The 17,320-nt window shown below is 35.3% G+C and overlaps 3 protein-coding genes and 1 long non-coding RNA gene across 5 annotated transcripts; 3 read left to right on the top strand and 1 right to left on the bottom strand.

Moving 5' to 3' along the window:
• The first annotated feature begins 5,341 nt into the window (after positions 1–5,341).
• LOC116011971 lies at positions 5,342–6,172 on the top strand. Its single transcript, XM_031251419.1, has one exon. It carries the CDS (start codon positions 5,342–5,344, stop codon positions 6,170–6,172), a length of 831 nt encoding a protein of 276 aa, XP_031107279.1.
• A 2,021-nt stretch (positions 6,173–8,193) lies between these two features.
• Positions 8,194–9,765, top strand: LOC116014367. Its single transcript, XR_004097381.1, has 2 exons — positions 8,194–8,852; positions 9,024–9,765. It is a non-coding gene; the product is annotated as an uncharacterized LOC116014367 (long non-coding RNA).
• Positions 9,766–10,248: 483 nt separating this feature from the next.
• Positions 10,249–12,794, top strand: LOC116012811 (carbonic anhydrase 2-like). Its single transcript, XM_031252484.1, has 8 exons — positions 10,249–10,537; positions 10,743–10,804; positions 10,929–11,078; positions 11,188–11,236; positions 11,375–11,491; positions 12,031–12,170; positions 12,276–12,381; positions 12,468–12,794. Exons 1-8 carry the CDS (start codon positions 10,331–10,333, stop codon positions 12,630–12,632), a joined length of 996 nt encoding a protein of 331 aa, XP_031108344.1. The 5' UTR covers positions 10,249–10,330; the 3' UTR covers positions 12,633–12,794.
• A 116-nt stretch (positions 12,795–12,910) lies between these two features.
• On the bottom strand, positions 12,911–16,316 carry LOC116012810. Of its 2 annotated transcripts, XM_031252483.1 has the most exons (15): positions 16,155–16,316; positions 15,948–16,071; positions 15,655–15,799; positions 15,437–15,510; positions 15,262–15,315; positions 15,059–15,142; positions 14,896–14,981; positions 14,593–14,673; positions 14,356–14,486; positions 14,230–14,271; positions 13,839–13,915; positions 13,669–13,759; positions 13,506–13,587; positions 13,277–13,349; positions 12,911–13,170 (listed from the first exon to the last, which is right to left on the bottom strand). In XM_031252483.1, exons 2-15 carry the CDS (start codon positions 16,040–16,042, stop codon positions 13,002–13,004), a joined length of 1,284 nt encoding a protein of 427 aa, XP_031108343.1. In that variant the 5' UTR covers positions 16,043–16,071; positions 16,155–16,316; the 3' UTR covers positions 12,911–13,001. The 2 variants fall into 2 exon arrangements, with proteins under 2 accessions (XP_031108343.1, XP_031108342.1); XM_031252482.1 differs by having other exon boundaries at positions 15,948–16,309.
• Between the last annotated feature and the right edge of the window lie 1,004 nt (positions 16,317–17,320).

Consider the following 17,320-nt stretch of genomic DNA (forward strand, 5'->3'; position numbering starts at 1 on the left):
CTTTTATAATCAAAGATATAGCTAGTTTAATTGCGGGAGAGATCGAGATGAGATATTCTATTGATTAAAATAGGTGGTAACTTAACAATTTGAAAGCAAACTATTAATACATTTGTAATGTTATGTTGGTGGATTGATTTTTATATGTATGTATCATGTTAAAGAGTCAAAATATATCTTCTTGAGTTAAATTGTCGCATTAACATACCTAATGGGTATTATCCTTTGGGAATTGTCCTTGTACAGAGATCGGAACTAGACCCTTAACATGACTTGCACCCGTACCGACCTGAGGGGTCCTTTCCCGACCTCTTTGCTGCTTACCCGGTGCAGTTGACTTGTATGGAAATTCCTTCCTCCCCTTGCCATCCCGACCTATTGAGATCGGGACCGTCCTATCGACCTGTGCCCAGATAGCGGGACCCCGTCCTCTTCAGGGCATTTGTGACACGTGTACGACTCTTATTACACCCTGATCACCACCCCGTGCATGGCATGCCGAAAGGTCGAGATTTGGCCCCTTTTCTTGGCTATACATACCGTATTTATTACAAAGAAGGAGATTTTTGGCTGATTACACCTACTACCTTAAGGGCTCGGAAACGTCTACCTTCAACTCACTTTCCCTATCACATTCCTTAAACTAACAAGTAGATCATTGAAGGACCTTAGGCCGACCCGACCATACATTAGTATATTACATTATAACCGATAGTATTTACGGCAACATTTCCCAAATGAGGATATATGTGAACGAATATTGTAAAGGGGATTGACAGGCTGATTTTATAAAAGTCAGGCTATAATAGATTGTTTTGACCCAATTAAGAAGTAATTAAGGGATGATATTTCCTTAACCATGCCACTATCAAACAATCCTTTCCTATGTACATGTTTTGTCAACACAAATGCATGGCGCCCCATGTTAGCTATGTTAGTTTAGACGACTATTACCAATCTTCATCATTAAACGGCGTTGATTGAAGAAAGGCACAAAAAAGAATTTATATGTATAGCATGTATATATGTGAATTAATTATTTAGGAGAATGCATCTAGAAGTCCACTTTGCCTTACTTTAGCTGCTTAATTAGAATCCAGCTCGTAATCATTCACTATCACATATTGCCTAATTAATAATTCATCCATCTCCTCGTGCATGTCTTTTTCAGCCACCATTCTAGCTACTTTCTTTTGTGTATGTTTTGATCGTGAGAAAGAAAATTTGTAACTACTATTTGAATATGTGTATTAAATAAACTTTACTCGTGTATAATAATTTGAAAATCAAACGTAAGAGTTAAACTGCAATGGAAAAATTTATGTGACTGCAGCCCGCTATTCAAAAAAAAAATGTATTTATAAAAAAGTATTAATTACAAAAATACTAAATAGTGCATTTTATATACCACAATGATTAACCTTAAATTGTTCATCGAGAGAAATCTTTGTTGGCATAGGAGAAAAATTGCACCCTAGTCGATTAAAGTATTAGACATTATACTATTTTATATATTATTGCAAATCTTTTTTGAAATTGATGAAATCTCTCGTAATAAACTAATTAAGCCACCATGAACAAGCAACAATTCTAGAAAATTATTTTTAAATATAATAAAAAATGATAAGATATAGCTAAGTACGTTATTGGTGACGTATTCCATGCCAATACAATATTGTATATTTAATCCCGAAGAAAAGCTTTTCACATGCAAGTTATAAGCAGCATAGAGTGAAATCTGTGAATATAATATTATTTGGACCGATTTATTTATAAGTTATTTACTCTAAAAGGAGGTCAACTGTAATTATATTTTTATTGGACAAAAAAAAAGTCTCAAATTAAAGTCGCCACCGCAGCACCACTTCCAAGTTTTTCCTCAAGCACAATCATTCTTTTTAATTTTCCAAGTCCAAAAAAGGAGATTTTTTTTAACTATTTGGTGATTTTAATCCAAAATATTTTTGGATAACACTTGTGTGAGACATATCCTTATCCGTGATACGGGTCGGGTCGACACAATATGTAAATTTAAATCTTAACCTGATCCGTCCTACGGACAAGGATCATTGAAATTATCTTATACAAGTTTTTGTCTTTATTTTTTTTGAATAACAAAGGAAAATATGCAACACTATCTAATATGGGTGTGGACGGGTAATTATGCTTGTGTGTCGGGAGAGGTAAATCGCACTAAAAAGACCATGTGCAACTTTCTGGTATGCACCACCCACCTGACCATTCCTTTTGATGCAAATAATTCATACTATAGCTATAATATAAGTATATATATACTTAGCCAATGACCTTGTGGTCTAGTGGCATCCCCATGTTGGAGGGGGCAGGTTCGCCTCTCAGTGGAGGCGATGCTGACTCTTTGTGCTTCAGTAGGTTGAGAAAGTAGTTTGTAACCGAGTCAGTAGTACTAAAAAAAAAGTATATATATACTTTTTTTTTAATACTTTTAAGGCTCGAGTTTGATTCATTTGGCTCAAATTAAGTTCAAGTTATATATATATATTGTAAGCAATCTGACAAATTACGAATCAAAAAATTTTAAACTCAAGTTTGAATCGATTACTTAACTAGTTGGTTCGAGTTTGAATTTTGCACCCCGGCCTAAACGAAATTGTACATTTATTATAGGAAATTGAGAACTAATAAAACGATGGCGCAGAATTTATTATAGTGGGAGTGTGTAACACAGGGCAAGTAATGGTGTCATTAGTTACGTGGTTGTGGGTCAAATTTAGCAACGCCACAAGTGACGTGCATTCAAAGCATTCAATTAAAAAAAGGAAAGATACTATACGCGTAACGTCGTGACCTGCAAGCCAAGTAATGGGAAATGGGAAAACACGACTACCAATTATTTACACTCCATAATAATGTACTCCGTAACTCCGGAGAATGTTAACCACCTCTTCTTCTCTTGTGATTTCTCAAAACAGGTTTGGGAAGAGGTTAGAGCAAGACTTGGGATCACTAGAAAGACATGCTCAATCAAAGGGGCTATCAAGTGGGCATATAGAGATGCACGTGGATCTCGAATGCATTCAAAAATTGGTCTATTGGCTATTTTATGCTCTGTTTATTATATTTGGCAAGCCAGGAATGCAATGATTTTTGAGGGAAGCCAAGCTGTGGTGACAAAAACCATATCCATTATTCTTCTTCAGGTGTTCAAGATTTTTCATAATCTTGCTCCATGATCCTGAGATCACTCTTGAATGTTTCTGTTAGCAGCTCCATGATCCTGAGATCACTCTTGAATGTTTCTGTTAGCAGAAGGGATCTTGGGGTGATACTCTTGAATGTTTCTGTTAGCAGAAGGGATCTTGGGGTGATATTTTTCTGCCAGTATTGTATTGTATCTCTTGTTTGTGGTCTTTTTTTCTGCCAGTATTGTATTGTATCTCTTGTTTGTGGTCTTTGTGTTTTGAAAATTCCTATTTGGATGGGAGCAGATTTGTATTTTAGGCTCCTTTGCCTAAGTAGTTGCTTTTCAGATTTACTCAAGGGTTGTATTCAGATTACAACCATCATTGTTTTTTACTAGGGTATGCCCTAGTGTAGTTTGTACATTCTTGTTTCCTTTTTGGAATATATTTTCTCATTTACCCAAAAAAAAAAAAAAAAAAAAAAACTAAAAGGTAAATCAGCTTTTACAAATAATTTTAATGTGGTGATAGTTCTTAGAATGGATATTTAATTATTTATAGTGACTAAAGTCATTCGATTGGATGGAGATAAAGCTTTAACAACAAATATTTAATTAAATAAACTTATATTCAAAATATATTATTTTTAAATAATACTCTCTTAATCTAGATCAAAGGTCTTATTATTGGCTTAGTTAGCGAGAAGTAATTAAGTTAAGTAACTATTACTTAGGGCTAATAAAAGGTAAGTTGTTATTATTCGTTTATAGAACATCTCATTTTGAAGTACAATATTTGTGTTAATTTAAAGGTTTTTGTAATTTTTGCCAAAGACCTTGTGGTCAAGTGGCATCCAGTGTCCTGATTAACACTCTCACATGGATGATGGGAGTGGGTTGGGTTCGAGCCTCAGTAGAGGCAACTGACAGAGTCAGTAGTACCAAAAAAAAAAAAAAGAGGGACAAAGAGTATGATCTATCTAGTGTTTCATTTCATACTCTTGTGTTTTTAGATCTTTATTCATTCCTAATTATTTTATAGAATGCACTAATTAATTCTTAAAAAATGATAGTTGAATAAGTGAAACATAATTTTTATACTTATAAAATGTACCCCTCGTATCAATGAAAGTGAATTAATATTATACTTATAATTTTTGTACTTTCTACCATTCCTAATATTTCCATTCTAGCTTGACATAAGATATAATCATTGAATGTTATAAATTGAGTAATTTCACTAATTTTTAGTAAAAAAGTAAGGAATAAGGGTCAAATAAGCCACTGAACTACACACGAAACTGCAATTAGGCCATTGAACTCAAAAACAATACAATTGGGTCCCTGAACTACACAAATTCATACAAATTAACCCAAAGTGACTTGTTTGACTTGATCTTACCAACTTTAAAAATAATATTTTAAAATAATTTTAAATTAATTAATTAATTAAAATTAAATTTAAAATTACAAATTTTTAAAAGGACCCAATTGACTTGTTCATGTTTTTTTTTTAATTTTAATTTTAATTAATTAATTAATTTAAAATTATTTTAAAATATTATTTTAAAAGTTGGTAACCGGAAGATCAAGTCAACAAGTCACTTTGGGTTAATTTGCATGAATTTGTGTAGTTCAGGGACCCAATTGAATTGTTTTTGAGTTTGATGACCTAATTGTAGTTTCGTGTGTAGTTCGGTGGCCTATTTGAACCTTATTCCAAAAAGTAATGCATATATCTAATCAAATGGTGTCCTTGTTAGGAATTTTTTATTTTATTTATTTTTAAATTGCGAATAGCATCACTTTATAAAAAATTGAATGCTATCAACCACCTAACAACTGAAATTCAATTTAAATAATATATCATTGGAATAACGCAATCCAACGCCAATAACTCACCCTTAATCCAGGTGTGCTAAGCATTGAGTAGTCTAGAAGGCCACGTGTTAGATCACCCCAGTCGTATGCTGCAAGAAAAAAAGTAAAAAAAGAAAGTAAAGCCACGTAGACGTCGCTGGCCTACTATCGTAATTAATAACGTCAAAACCGTCAAGTTGTAGTTGTTAAAGCCATGAAGGCTGCTGAACTGTCTATATATATATATATTGCCCTTCTCAACTGGCAAGACAACCATCCCCATCTCCCGAAAATATCACACACAAAACAGAGAAAGAAAAAATGCATACAATAGAAGACAGTGTGTATGTGTGCCCCAGCTTCAACAGCTACTCTTCAAATAGATTACCTGAAATTGCAGCTAAAATCTCCGATGAATTTAAACGGGGGAGTTCTGAGAAAGAAGAGCACGGCAATGATGAATTTGAGTTTACTCTGGCGGAGGATCCGGAATTCGTTTACGATGGTCAAAGTGGTCAGTTTTTTCCAGTTTTCAATCGAGATCTTACGGTTATTAATGGCGATTTTTCCGGCCAGGGCGGCCATGATGATGAGGTTGATAGATCGATTTGCATTGCGTTGAGCAAGTGCTCCATAGACGAGAAGGAATTAGATCGCGATCTGCCGCCGCCGCCATCGCCATCGCCGTCGTCGTCGTCATCGTCATCGGATGAATTGGAGAGTGCTCCTCCGGGAACGTACTGTTTGTGGAGGCCGAGATTGAAGGAAACGCCGCAGAATAGATGTAAGAAGAGCAGTTCCACAGGATCAACGTCGTTCAAGCAGTGGAAGCTTCGAGATTTGTTGCGTCGGAGTAACAGTGAAGGAAAAGACAATTTTGTATTTATAACTCCAAAAAAAGGAGGAAAATCGGAAGGAAATCATCAATCCGGCAAGGTCTTGAAACTCACCGGAAAATCGAAGGCAAAACAAATTACAGGCGGAGATAAGGTCGGCCGGCCGCCGTCGATGGCCGCTCACGAGGAGTTTTACGTGCGGAGCAGGGCAGCCAAGGAAACATCAAAACGGAAATCATATTTGCCGTACAGGCAAGACCTGCTAGGGTTTTTCGCCAACGTCAACGCTTTGGGTAGGACTTTACCTTCCTTCTAAGTTCCATCCATGCAGACTCAGAGCTCTTAAGAGTGACGCCAGAACCTCACTTTGTTTAAAAACCACTCCGTATGTATATTAAAAGTTTAATTAAATGATGAAGTTATAAATTAATGTCCATTTTTATTAATTAATATTTTTTAATATTATACATAAATTTCAATTAATTGATCGAGCTAATAAGATAAAAACATATCATGTATGTAAATTGTGAATCATATCATAAAATATGAATACATGACTTTTAGTCAATCACCCAATCAATATATTAGTAATTTGATTATTTCTTTATAAAAATATTTGACTGTATAAATGGAAGAATCTCGATTAAAGAAGTTCAGTATTGTTTTAATTAAAAGTATTTATTATTTCAACTAGACATGGTATCCTCCCAAACTTGTTTGGCTCAAATCTAACAAATTAGTGGAGCATGCATTAACAAATAACATGCATTAGGTCATATAGATAAATATGACCCAATTTTTAATATATTTTTCACCTGTTCAGATCGATAAGTAGATAGTGGAGGTTGGAGACTTCATCATATGACTGTTGTGGGTGGTGGAAATTGGAAAGTGACCACTCGATCTGTATTTTTATAGGCTAACTCATCAATTATTAATTTATTGATCATTACAAGACATGTTGAAAGCTCCAATATGGAGTATTATATTTTAATGAGAGTTTTACTCGTGTAACTTGATGTAAATTACTTATATTCGTGTTCGATAAACGTTTGTTAAGAAAATAAATAAATTTTAGAGTCCGGTTCATAAATGAACAGAGTCGGAACATGGTTATGCTCATTTGTTAAGATAGAGCTCATGAAACAAGCTCGTTTGTGTTCGTTTAATAATGTTTACGAACATGTTCATGAACAAGTAATTAAGCGCGCGTACAGACATACATACATATAGATGTTGTGTTGTTTGAATTGTTTGGTTATTGTTTGTGAATATAGATGATTTATTGTTCACAAATGAAATGTGATCATCGGGTTATCAAGCGTTCATGAACGTGTTCACAAATATATTCTCAAAGTGTTCATAAACATTAACAAACACTAATGAACGCTTAACAAACGAATACGAACACTCCAAAAATTAAACGAACACGAACAACTTCCGTGTTGGTTCAGGTTAAATTCGTTAATAGCCAAACTCCTCAACATACTCTTATTTTACTCCACAACTCCTGTTGTATTAACATATATTAATGGAGATAATATTATTTACAGATAGTATACTTAGTGTCTTCCTGACATTGAAAGTTGATGAGAGGTTAAATAATTATTGGGCAAAACGCCCATTATTTTGTTGGCCATAAAAGGCACACTGGTAATGCTTAATTATTGAAAGAAGAAGAAGAAAAAAAATATCTTCAAAGCTTCTAGAGTATGAGACACTGGACTCTAAGCAGTCTATTATGCATGTTCGAGGCTGGCGAGTTCTCGAGCACCCTCCTGTCTTTGGTAAAAATTTGCTAGATTTATCTATTCTTCTCTGATATTTTTTGTTTCAAAAAAATTTTTTTTTTTGTACATTTCTCATTATTTTTGTAAAATGAAAATTTTATCTCAATTAATACCTTGTAAAGAATATATGAAATTGTATTCCCAGACTTGTGTGATTGGCGAATTGAACCTTCAATCAATATTCAATACTGGTATGACTGATGCGTACTTCATGCAAATTAACCTGACAGGTTGTTGGTTCTTTTTGTAATTTATGGGTGACAGACCTAGCTACCCTATTATTGGGTACATCATATCGTACGTTCCCAATTCCGTAATTGTAACAAATCATTATGTTCAAATCTGTGAGAAACTGAACGTACGTTTTTGGCCATTTAATTTTGTCGTCATTATATATGGCAGAGTATGAAAACAGTATGACAACATATATTCTTTCATTATTTTTATCTATTCTTGTCCCAAACCAAAATTAGACACACATGTACTCTTTACTTTACTTTTATGAGCCACGAGAAGGCAATGTAGTGCACGACATGTCGAAAACATGACAGAACGATGCTGACATAGTGAACCATCCAGCTTGAAGCAGCTCCAAGACATCTATAAGGTACAACATATATGAATCCAATTTTTTGATGGCCGAGGTTTCAAGCAGATGTCTTGAAACTCCCCCTCTTCACCTCAATTCGATTTCATCAGTATATGTATGTATTGATCTGATGTATCTGAAGATTGAAGAAACATATATGGGCTTTGTCAGAGATGAGTGTATAACCCAGCTAAGTTGTCAAACAAGGGAATCGAAGATTGCCAAGTTCTCAATCAAAATTCGATTTGGTTTCAGTCTGATCACGACCCACTGCTGAAAATCTTGCAATCTTTGATCAACAAAAGTTGGGACATAAAAGGTTTTTTTAGGATGGAAATTAGTCTTCTGATCAAAAGTACTTTTTGATCAGGTTATCAGGATGGTTTGCTACCTATGAATGGAATTAGATGTATACAATATGTGTACATTTAATTGTGAACCTTTATTATGACCGATCATATCGGGGAGCAAAATTTGAAGAGATTATTCAATTTTGAGTCATCATATGTGATTGTTTATATGTTGCTGTGAGCATAGATTGAAGATGCATCGTCTCAACATCATATCATATCTACCATTGTTTTTCATGCAAATTCATTCAAGAAGATAAGTTTAAGGTACTATGTCTATTGTTACATTATTATTATAAGTCCTACATTATATTTTTGATCAAGATATATGACCTAGGGGGTTTAAATTCTTTATATGCTTGTGTTCTAGCTTGAATTTGTTGATATATCATTTTCACTTAATTAAATAATGGTAGCTAGTTTTTGTCTCCCTCACAGAATTCAAAAGACGAGAAATCTTTGGTGCCCAAGTTAAAAGCACATGAGTCACAAAAGCAGATAAAGTAATCCCCAACAAGTGATCCCCATGTAACTTGACCCATAGTTTGAAGATAGAAGAAGATAAGACTACCTTACCTTATCTCCATTGCTTTTCATTTATTTTGGTTCATATATTTTTAACGTGGTGCATACGGCTAGACGGCTAGTAACACTTTTACAACCTAACAGTTTGAGCCGTTGATAAGAACGCCAACTGCAAGGTTTGCCATTATTATGTTGTCAAATTAAAACCATTGGGAAAACATTATATTATTAATTAATTGCCTAATAAACTAGTTAGGGTAAATTATATTATATTGTTGATTTGCAGAAAATTTTAAACTAGAAAATATTTACTTACAAATCAAGTATAATATAATGGGAATCATTTTTAAACTTTGAAATATTAATGCACCAATGCAAACACTTATAATCTCAACAATCTAACTTAAAACCTTCCATTCTCAACTCCTAGCTATATAGTAACTTTTCAAATTTCAACTAAATTTCATCATTCAGCCAGGTGTATGTGACACACAAAGTCTTTGTACTACAAATCCTATATTTTTTTAATCCCAATTTATTCAAAATATAAAATAAAATAAAATAAAAAGATTTTGCATAGTGTTGAACAAAGTGACATACATTATCCAAGGGTGTGCATTGGCTAAACCATGCATTGTGACTCTAGTTGACAAAATGACCACAGAAGTAAATCAATCTAAGACCCTAAGTCACTCATAGCTGTCCAAATCAAATAAAAAAGACTAATTTGTGAGTGAATCTTATAACATTGTAGTTAACCAGTCAGAAGCCACTAGTTCGCTAGTGGCCAAGCTTCTAATTGCCATTTAGTTGGGGAGTGGCGAAAGGCCATCGCATATATGCATACGACAAAACCAAAAAATACTATTAAGAAAGATTTTTTTTATTATTTTTTTTTAAATTTTTTGTGTATGTGTTTAAAAAAAAGGAGTTGGAGCAGTGATGTGGAATCCATTGCATTGCATGTATGTATGCATGCATGGGCGAATGATAGAATTGAATCTCCAACGCCCAATCCTCATCTTCAAGGGTAGAAGCTCTCCTTCGCCCACCTTTCGCTTTCATTATCGACCATAGCCGATAATAATAGATATGGAGCGCCATAGGCCCAGGCCATGCATCTCTCTGATCTCTGACCGCGCGCTTAGGTGGCACGCATCACTTACTACTATTATAAACTCACTATAAAACACTCGCCATTCCGAATCTCTCGTGGCGCAATGTCGACGACGGCTTTGATCAACGGCTGTAGCCTTAGCTCTCTCTCCCCCGCCGCCCAGCCTTCCCGCAAACCACCGTCTTCTTCTTCCCGTTTCGCCGTCTTTGCCACCCTCAATACGCCGTCGTCTTCTTCTTCCTCTTTTCCCAGCCTTATCCGAAACCAGCCCGTTTTCGCCGCCCCTGCTCCCATCATCACCCCTACCTTGGTACGTATATACCTACCTACCTACATTATCATCATTATTATTACAAATTAATTAATATGCTGTTATAACAAGAAGGAGTTAGGAGGTTAGTTTGTTAGAACTAACGAACTGTACTGTACGTTCATATTTCCAGCTTCAATTCTTCTTTGGGTATCACACAACGTAACGAACTTATTCTAAACGATAAAAATTGGTTACTTTACAGAGACCTGATATGGCGAACGACAACTACGAGGAAGCCATTCAGGGTCTCAGAAAGCTTCTCAGGTTCGTTCACCCTTAACCCATCTATCTATCTATCTATATATATATATATATATATATCGTAGCAATTAAGCTTCAATTCCTTCTTATATAACGTAACGTAACGTGGTTGCATGCATGCATGCAGTGAGAAGGAAGAATATGGTCCGGTGGTAGCTGCAAGAATCGGTGAGATCACTGCCCAGTTGCAAACATCATCAGCTGACAGTTCCAAAATTGCCGATCCCGTCGAGAGGATCAAAGCTGGCTTCATTCATTTCAAAAAAGAGAAATACGAGTAAGCTATAGCTTGCTAATAACTATACACCCTACTATTCATATCATATGTATAATCTTTTTTTTTTTTTTTTTTAATTATTGAATAATTATAAATGTAATTTTTGTAGGGCAAACCCAGCATTGTATTCTGAACTTGCCAAGGGACAGAGCCCCAAGGTATACATTGTTGTAGACGATATGATGCACTAAACAACTAATAGCTAACTACATATATGACGTACTATTATTACTTATTACATGCATAATAATAATAATTAATAATTAATTAATGATGATGATACGATGGATTGGCAGTTTATGGTGTTTGCGTGCGCGGATTCTCGGGTGTGCCCATCACACGTGCTGGATTTCCAACCCGGAGAGGCATTCGTGGTCAGAAACATTGCCAATATGGTCCCTGCCTATGATAAGGTATCAACACATATATGGGAATGGATTATATTATATTATTATGGAAAATATATGCTTCTTTCCCCTTATGTTTTAACCTATTCGAAATTCTTTATAATATTACTTAATTATTAAATGGCCTATTCACGCAGTAAAGAAATTAGGTGAAGGGGTGTCTAGCATTACTCGACCTTGGTCATGTTTAGTAAATGACTGTTAGCTGATTGTGTTTGAGGGTATAACTAGTTGTTAACATTAGCTAATTGTAGAAATATGTTTGGTAAATTAGCTGATAGCTTATAACTGTTTGGTATAATTTCTTTTTTAAAAAAACTAATTGAAAAAGTTACTTTGAGCACCTTTTGAATTTTAGCATTTTGAAATTACAAAAAATTGATTAATCAAACACTTATATTGATTTTTTTTAACCAAGCTAAACAGCTAATAATGGTCAAATAAACTAAAATTGACTGATACGCTAACTATTTTACCAAACAAGTCCCTATATTATATATGTGTGACTAGAAATGTTAATTTTGGATTTTGTTTGTTTGTTTCAGTTGAAATACTCAGGAGTTGGAGCCGCAATTGAGTATGCTGTTTTGCATCTTAAGGTGGAGAACATAGTAGTGATTGGGCACAGTGCCTGTGGTGGCATCAAGGGGCTCATGTCTTTCCCTGACAATGGACCAACTTCAACGTAAGATATATCCAAACATTATTCTTCATCTTTAATTTCTGTTTAGACATTATAGTCCATTAGTCATGTACATGTATAAATGTATTACGACGACCATGGTTGCAGAGATTTCATCGAAGACTGGGTTAAAATCTGTTTACCTGCCAAGCACAAGGTCATAGCAGAAAATGGCAGTCTACCTTTTGGAGACCAGTGTACACTCTGTGAGAAGGTGAGTTCCACCTCCATCTGCATATTACCATTTCCCATATGAAAACAGATGAAAATATAAAGGGTTTAAATTATCAACTTTTGCAGGAAGCGGTGAATGTGTCACTGGGAAATTTGTTGACATATCCATTCGTGAGAGAAGGTCTGGTGAAGAAAACACTGGCAATTAAGGGAGGTTACTACGACTTCATCAAAGGAGCATTCGAGCTGTGGGGACTGGACTTCGGTCTTTCTCCTCCACTTTATATATAAACTGGAATGCCATCCTTTTCAATAATTGCTTCTTCCGCCCTAACATTTTCCCTCCTCCCAAGTCCCATCTCAATCTCCCTTACCGTGTAATGCTGCTGTATCCGGCGTATATAAAACAGAGCACAACTATATGAATAAAATTTCGAGATTCCTACCGTTTACTAGAGTGTTGTTTTAGGGTGTTCCCCTCGAATAGCAGACCTGTTCAGTCAAGTGCTCGTCTTTAATCAACTATAACTACTGCACAGATTGGGGTTTAACAATGAAACACAACACACTACTGCTGAACTATAAGAAAATTTCATTTGATTTTGTGGTATTGTATAGCACAGAGAAGCAGCAAACATGACAATAGTTGAGATTTCGAGACTACAAAATTTTTTCCAAGGGTCGCAGTTCCCTTGGAACGCCTTCAAAATTCCCAGAACTTACATCAGACTGAAAGACTGGCCTCTTTCCAATTTTCCATTGTATGCCTTCAGCCAGATGCTCCTTATTAGGGGTCAGCATTACAAAGTTGGGATCCGCCCTCTGATAACTGTGTGGCGATTATTAAAAAATAAATTAGAAACCCAGATCTCAAGAACGTATAATTCGGCCTACCATTGCAATGACATGAGATAGAGGAAACTGATTAAACCAACCTTCCTTCTCTGATACCGTCAACACAAATGCCAAATCCAAAGGATGTTTGTCCTTTGGTGCGATCTCTGATAGCTGCCAGCCAGCAGAAGCAATACTCAGACAAAAATTTACATAAATAATAGGGGGGAAAATAAGGAATGCACAATTAGCTGCCAAATATGAAGACCTCATACCAACTTATTTATCATAAAATTTGTTCAAGATCCCCAATTACTATGTTACACATACCTGATAAGCTGACAGTGAAAGAAGGTTTCCACCATGATTTAAATGCTAAAGCCATAGAAGAGCTTAGAGGCCCCACTTTTCCCTGTGAAGGTTATGAAAACAGTTTTACCCACAGAAACAGATGAAAAAAAAAGGGTGGGCACAGAGAGAGAGAGGTGCTTACCTTCAGCAACAAGTTTTTATTCGCTTGCCAAGATGCAGCAACTTGAAAGGTAGAATCTTGGATACTATTTGATGCTTTTTCATCATCAACCCTTGAGCAAACACATAAATCAAATAAGCACTCATGTTTTTATGTTAATTACATTTTACTTTAACACTATTCATGAATACCTCGACTGCAACTCAAAGCCAAAGTCAATATAGTTTGTTATTCCAACCACTTCATTTTCCTCAAGTGGATTTTTCACCTACAAAGGCAAGAAAAGTATTTTAGTAATATATTCATGTACAACTCCAGGAACAAATATCACATGTTAATAAACATAAGCAGTAATACATTAACTAATAAAGCTTTTGTCTAAAGCACATTGCAATTATGTCAATCTAGAATCTAGATATGTGACATCAATAATTTCATGTAAATTTGATTTGAAGCCTAATACAGAAGAATTTGGTTACATTTATCCCCAATGCTACATGAATACACAACAAAGTACATCAATAAAAGCCAACTTTTTTACTCTAAAGTTAGAGAGAATGAGAGGACAACTAAAGCACATACCCGTCTTTGAACCACCACATGTTGGTAAAACGAAGCAATAAACTGCATTGAAATTTATTATGTTAAAACCAAAAACAAAAAAAATTATAAATTTATAATGCATGAAGAATGGGAAAACTATTAAACCTGTGAATTTCTAGAAAGTTCCAGACCAAAATTGAAGGATGGGCTCAAAGGACTTCCTGATCCAACTCCATAGCCAATTGCACAGCTCCAATTCTTTAAGTTCTTATACTTCGGCACATCTTTGCTTTCAACTATTTTGAGTATCACACCAAAACGAGTGGACAATACCAATTTTCATAAAAATTAGTTGATTCTTGAAACCTTTATGAAATATGAATTTAAGTATTAAAATCATACACTGAGGTTCATACTGCACCCCTGCAGTTAACCTTCCGATCTGGCTCACCAACCAGGCAGTTTTAGGAATTTCTTCTGCAGCTAGAGAGAAATCAAAAGGAATCAAGATTCTTGCACACAAGCCCAAAGCTATGAGCTTGCTTCTGTTATGCATGAGGCAAGTGAAAAGTTTAAGACTTGGAGTGCAGCAAAGTAAGGGACAATGTAAACTTACTGCAGCTAAGGTGCAAGAAAAGATGTATGTAAAAGATAGCTTGGTTTGATTTTGAAAAAAAAACATTATTTTTATTGAAAGTTTCGTACAAGGGAATGGTGATATTGTAGCTCCACATGAAAGGTTTGATGAGCCATATCTCAAACCCATAACTCCATAATCTTCGGGAGATACTCTGCAAAAAATCATGTAATTATAAGTGCAGCAGATATATTTGAGATCCATTCCAATTTGATTGCAATTCATACAAACCTTTTCTTTAGCAGGACTGGAAAAATTCCAAAAGCACCAATGCCGTACTGAGTACAGTATGCACATGATCTCATCAGTAGAATTCTATACATGCATTAAAAAAACATTTAGCTGTATAATCTTTACCTCAAATCACTCTCCTTTGTACACACACACACAAAAAAAAACAACATTAGAAGTTCTTAGAAAGTTTAGTAACTTACGGTTCAGAATTTGAGACATAAAGATCAACAAATGTATGAGGTTTCTCAACGTCACTGGAAGATATATCATATTTTCACCAAAACATATCACATCATTAATAATCAAAAGATCAATAATAAAAACTCAACTAAAACAAGGACATTCAATTTATGGATGCAAATAATCATGTAATACCTTTGCCATCTAAATTGTGCATTCCCTACAATATTATGATGATCTTTGGGTTTATAATCAAGTGGACCTGCAACCTAAACTTGTTAAGGAAACATTTTACAGTTTCATTCAACTGAAGGATTGGAGCAGTGAGCCTACAGCAGCTTTCATTTGAAGTATAGGATGAAATGAATACTCGCAAATTGCGAAGCATAAAAGTTGAGCAAGTTGTAGGATACAGAAGCAATCAAATCCACATGAGGATCATCAATTGGCCTTAGCATAATTCTGGTGCTAAAGTGCCTAGCTTCCTCAAAGTAATCCTCAAAAAGACATCTTAGCGCGAGCTTCCCAAATAGCAAGTTGTATGATGATTCCAGCATCCTACATTACAGTATTACACCCCTACTTTACCTCAATAAATTCTTTACACAAAACACTGAAGTTTTATGCAGAACAGTAAATCAACTCTTCAAATTAAGAGTAAAAAACAACAAAATTCAAAACTTTCGCTACAATCAGTAGGGAGAACCTTGTACGAGCAGCGAGTGGAGGGAAGTCGAAGAGCGGAGGAACCAGCACCACGAGCGGCGGCGGTTCTTTGGTGGCCGACCACCAGTTCCCCATCTTTCTGTACCGGTGTTCTCAGAGCAATTCTACGAGATTGATTCACAGGCGATAATGGGAGTGATCAAAGTGCAAGCGAGATTGTGAGACGAGAAGAGCGGTAGTTGCTAACCTTCTATTTGGGAGCTGAAATTTCTGAACCCGCGCATCGGCCACTCACGGACTGTTTCAACGTTCCGACCTCACGCCGGCCGGTGACGTGGAATCTCCGATAAAGCCCACAATTCCGCTAAGTTTTAACGTTTCAGATTCTAGCCCACCAATTGATCCATCTCATTTCGGCCTAGACTTCTGGTTCTGAATACACCAAATAAGATGGGGTTCAGAACATTAAGCCCAATCTTTCTCAGATCCGGCCCAATTTTGTACTTCATTTTATGCTTTCCTTCCTTTCTTGGTAAATAGTCTAAATCATATGCCAAATACCTCTAATAATTGCGACTCTCCCAAATAAAATGTTACAAGTTCAATGGAGGTCGTGACTGTACATATATCCTTACGTATAGTATCTATCCATATATAGTCATGACTGTACAGATATTATATTGTAGTAGAGAGGTTACAAGTTCAAAGCTATAACTATACAAATACACGAGTTAATATCATCCCTATTAAGACTCGAATTCATAATCTCCCGTTTAGGGATCACTTCATGTCTCTTGACCACAAGGTATTTGATAAAACAATACAATCCAGTGAATTGTATCAGTGACTCGTTTATCAGTCGTATTAAATCGATGATAAAAGTTGGTGTACATATTTTGACTTCCTTGACCAATGAATCCATACAATTCATGAACCTAATGATGGCCCAACGCTACTTTCATAAAGACCACATTTTACTTTGACATTTATATGGAGCTCATTGGATGGCCAATATTCTCTACGCCTTTATCATAATATAATAGTTTTTGTGCGGTGGGGGCAAACAGGGAAAGTTCACAATTTAAACGGTTGGGCGTGGATGGCGGTTGATGATTGTGAAGCGACCTCGTCAGTCGTCACCCATGAAATAATAAGTTCGTTATTTTGCCTGCCAGCTGGTGTTGCAGTTGATCCTTGGTGGACCCAACTCGCTTTTCGTCCATATGAGTGGAATCTGGGCTCTACCATAGGGATTCCAAATGACGAATCCAATATTATTTCCAAATTTGTAATTAGTTAATTAATTTATATTCAATATTAATTTTATTTTAATCATTGATGAGATATTTCAAATGATATAATTTATTTTTAATAATATATAATTTATATTTAAGTATTTAATAAAATAGTTAA

Source organism: Ipomoea triloba, chromosome 3, assembly GCF_003576645.1.
Source record: "Ipomoea triloba cultivar NCNSP0323 chromosome 3, ASM357664v1".
Classification (NCBI taxonomy): domain Eukaryota; kingdom Viridiplantae; phylum Streptophyta; class Magnoliopsida; order Solanales; family Convolvulaceae; genus Ipomoea; species Ipomoea triloba.

Coding starts and splice junctions, on each gene's coding strand:
- LOC116011971 (XM_031251419.1), top strand. CDS start 5,342: ATGCATACAATAGAAGACAGTGTGTATGTGTGCCCCAGCTTCAACAGC.
- LOC116012811 (XM_031252484.1), top strand. CDS start 10,331: ATGTCGACGACGGCTTTGATCAACGGCTGTAGCCTTAGCTCTCTCTCC. Junction 10,538..10,742: donor CCATCATCACCCCTACCTTG/GTACGTATATAC, acceptor GTTACTTTACAG/AGACCTGATATGGCGAACGA. Junction 11,492..12,030: donor TGGTCCCTGCCTATGATAAG/GTATCAACACAT, acceptor TGTTTGTTTCAG/TTGAAATACTCAGGAGTTGG.
- LOC116012810 (XM_031252483.1), bottom strand. CDS start 16,042: ATGGGGAACTGGTGGTCGGCCACCAAAGAACCGCCGCCGCTCGTGGTG. Junction 14,487..14,592: donor GGTGCAGTATGAACCTCAGT/GTATGATTTTAA, acceptor TACTCAAAATAG/TTGAAAGCAAAGATGTGCCG. Junction 14,272..14,355: donor AACTTTCTAGAAATTCACAG/GTTTAATAGTTT, acceptor ATTTCAATGCAG/TTTATTGCTTCGTTTTACCA.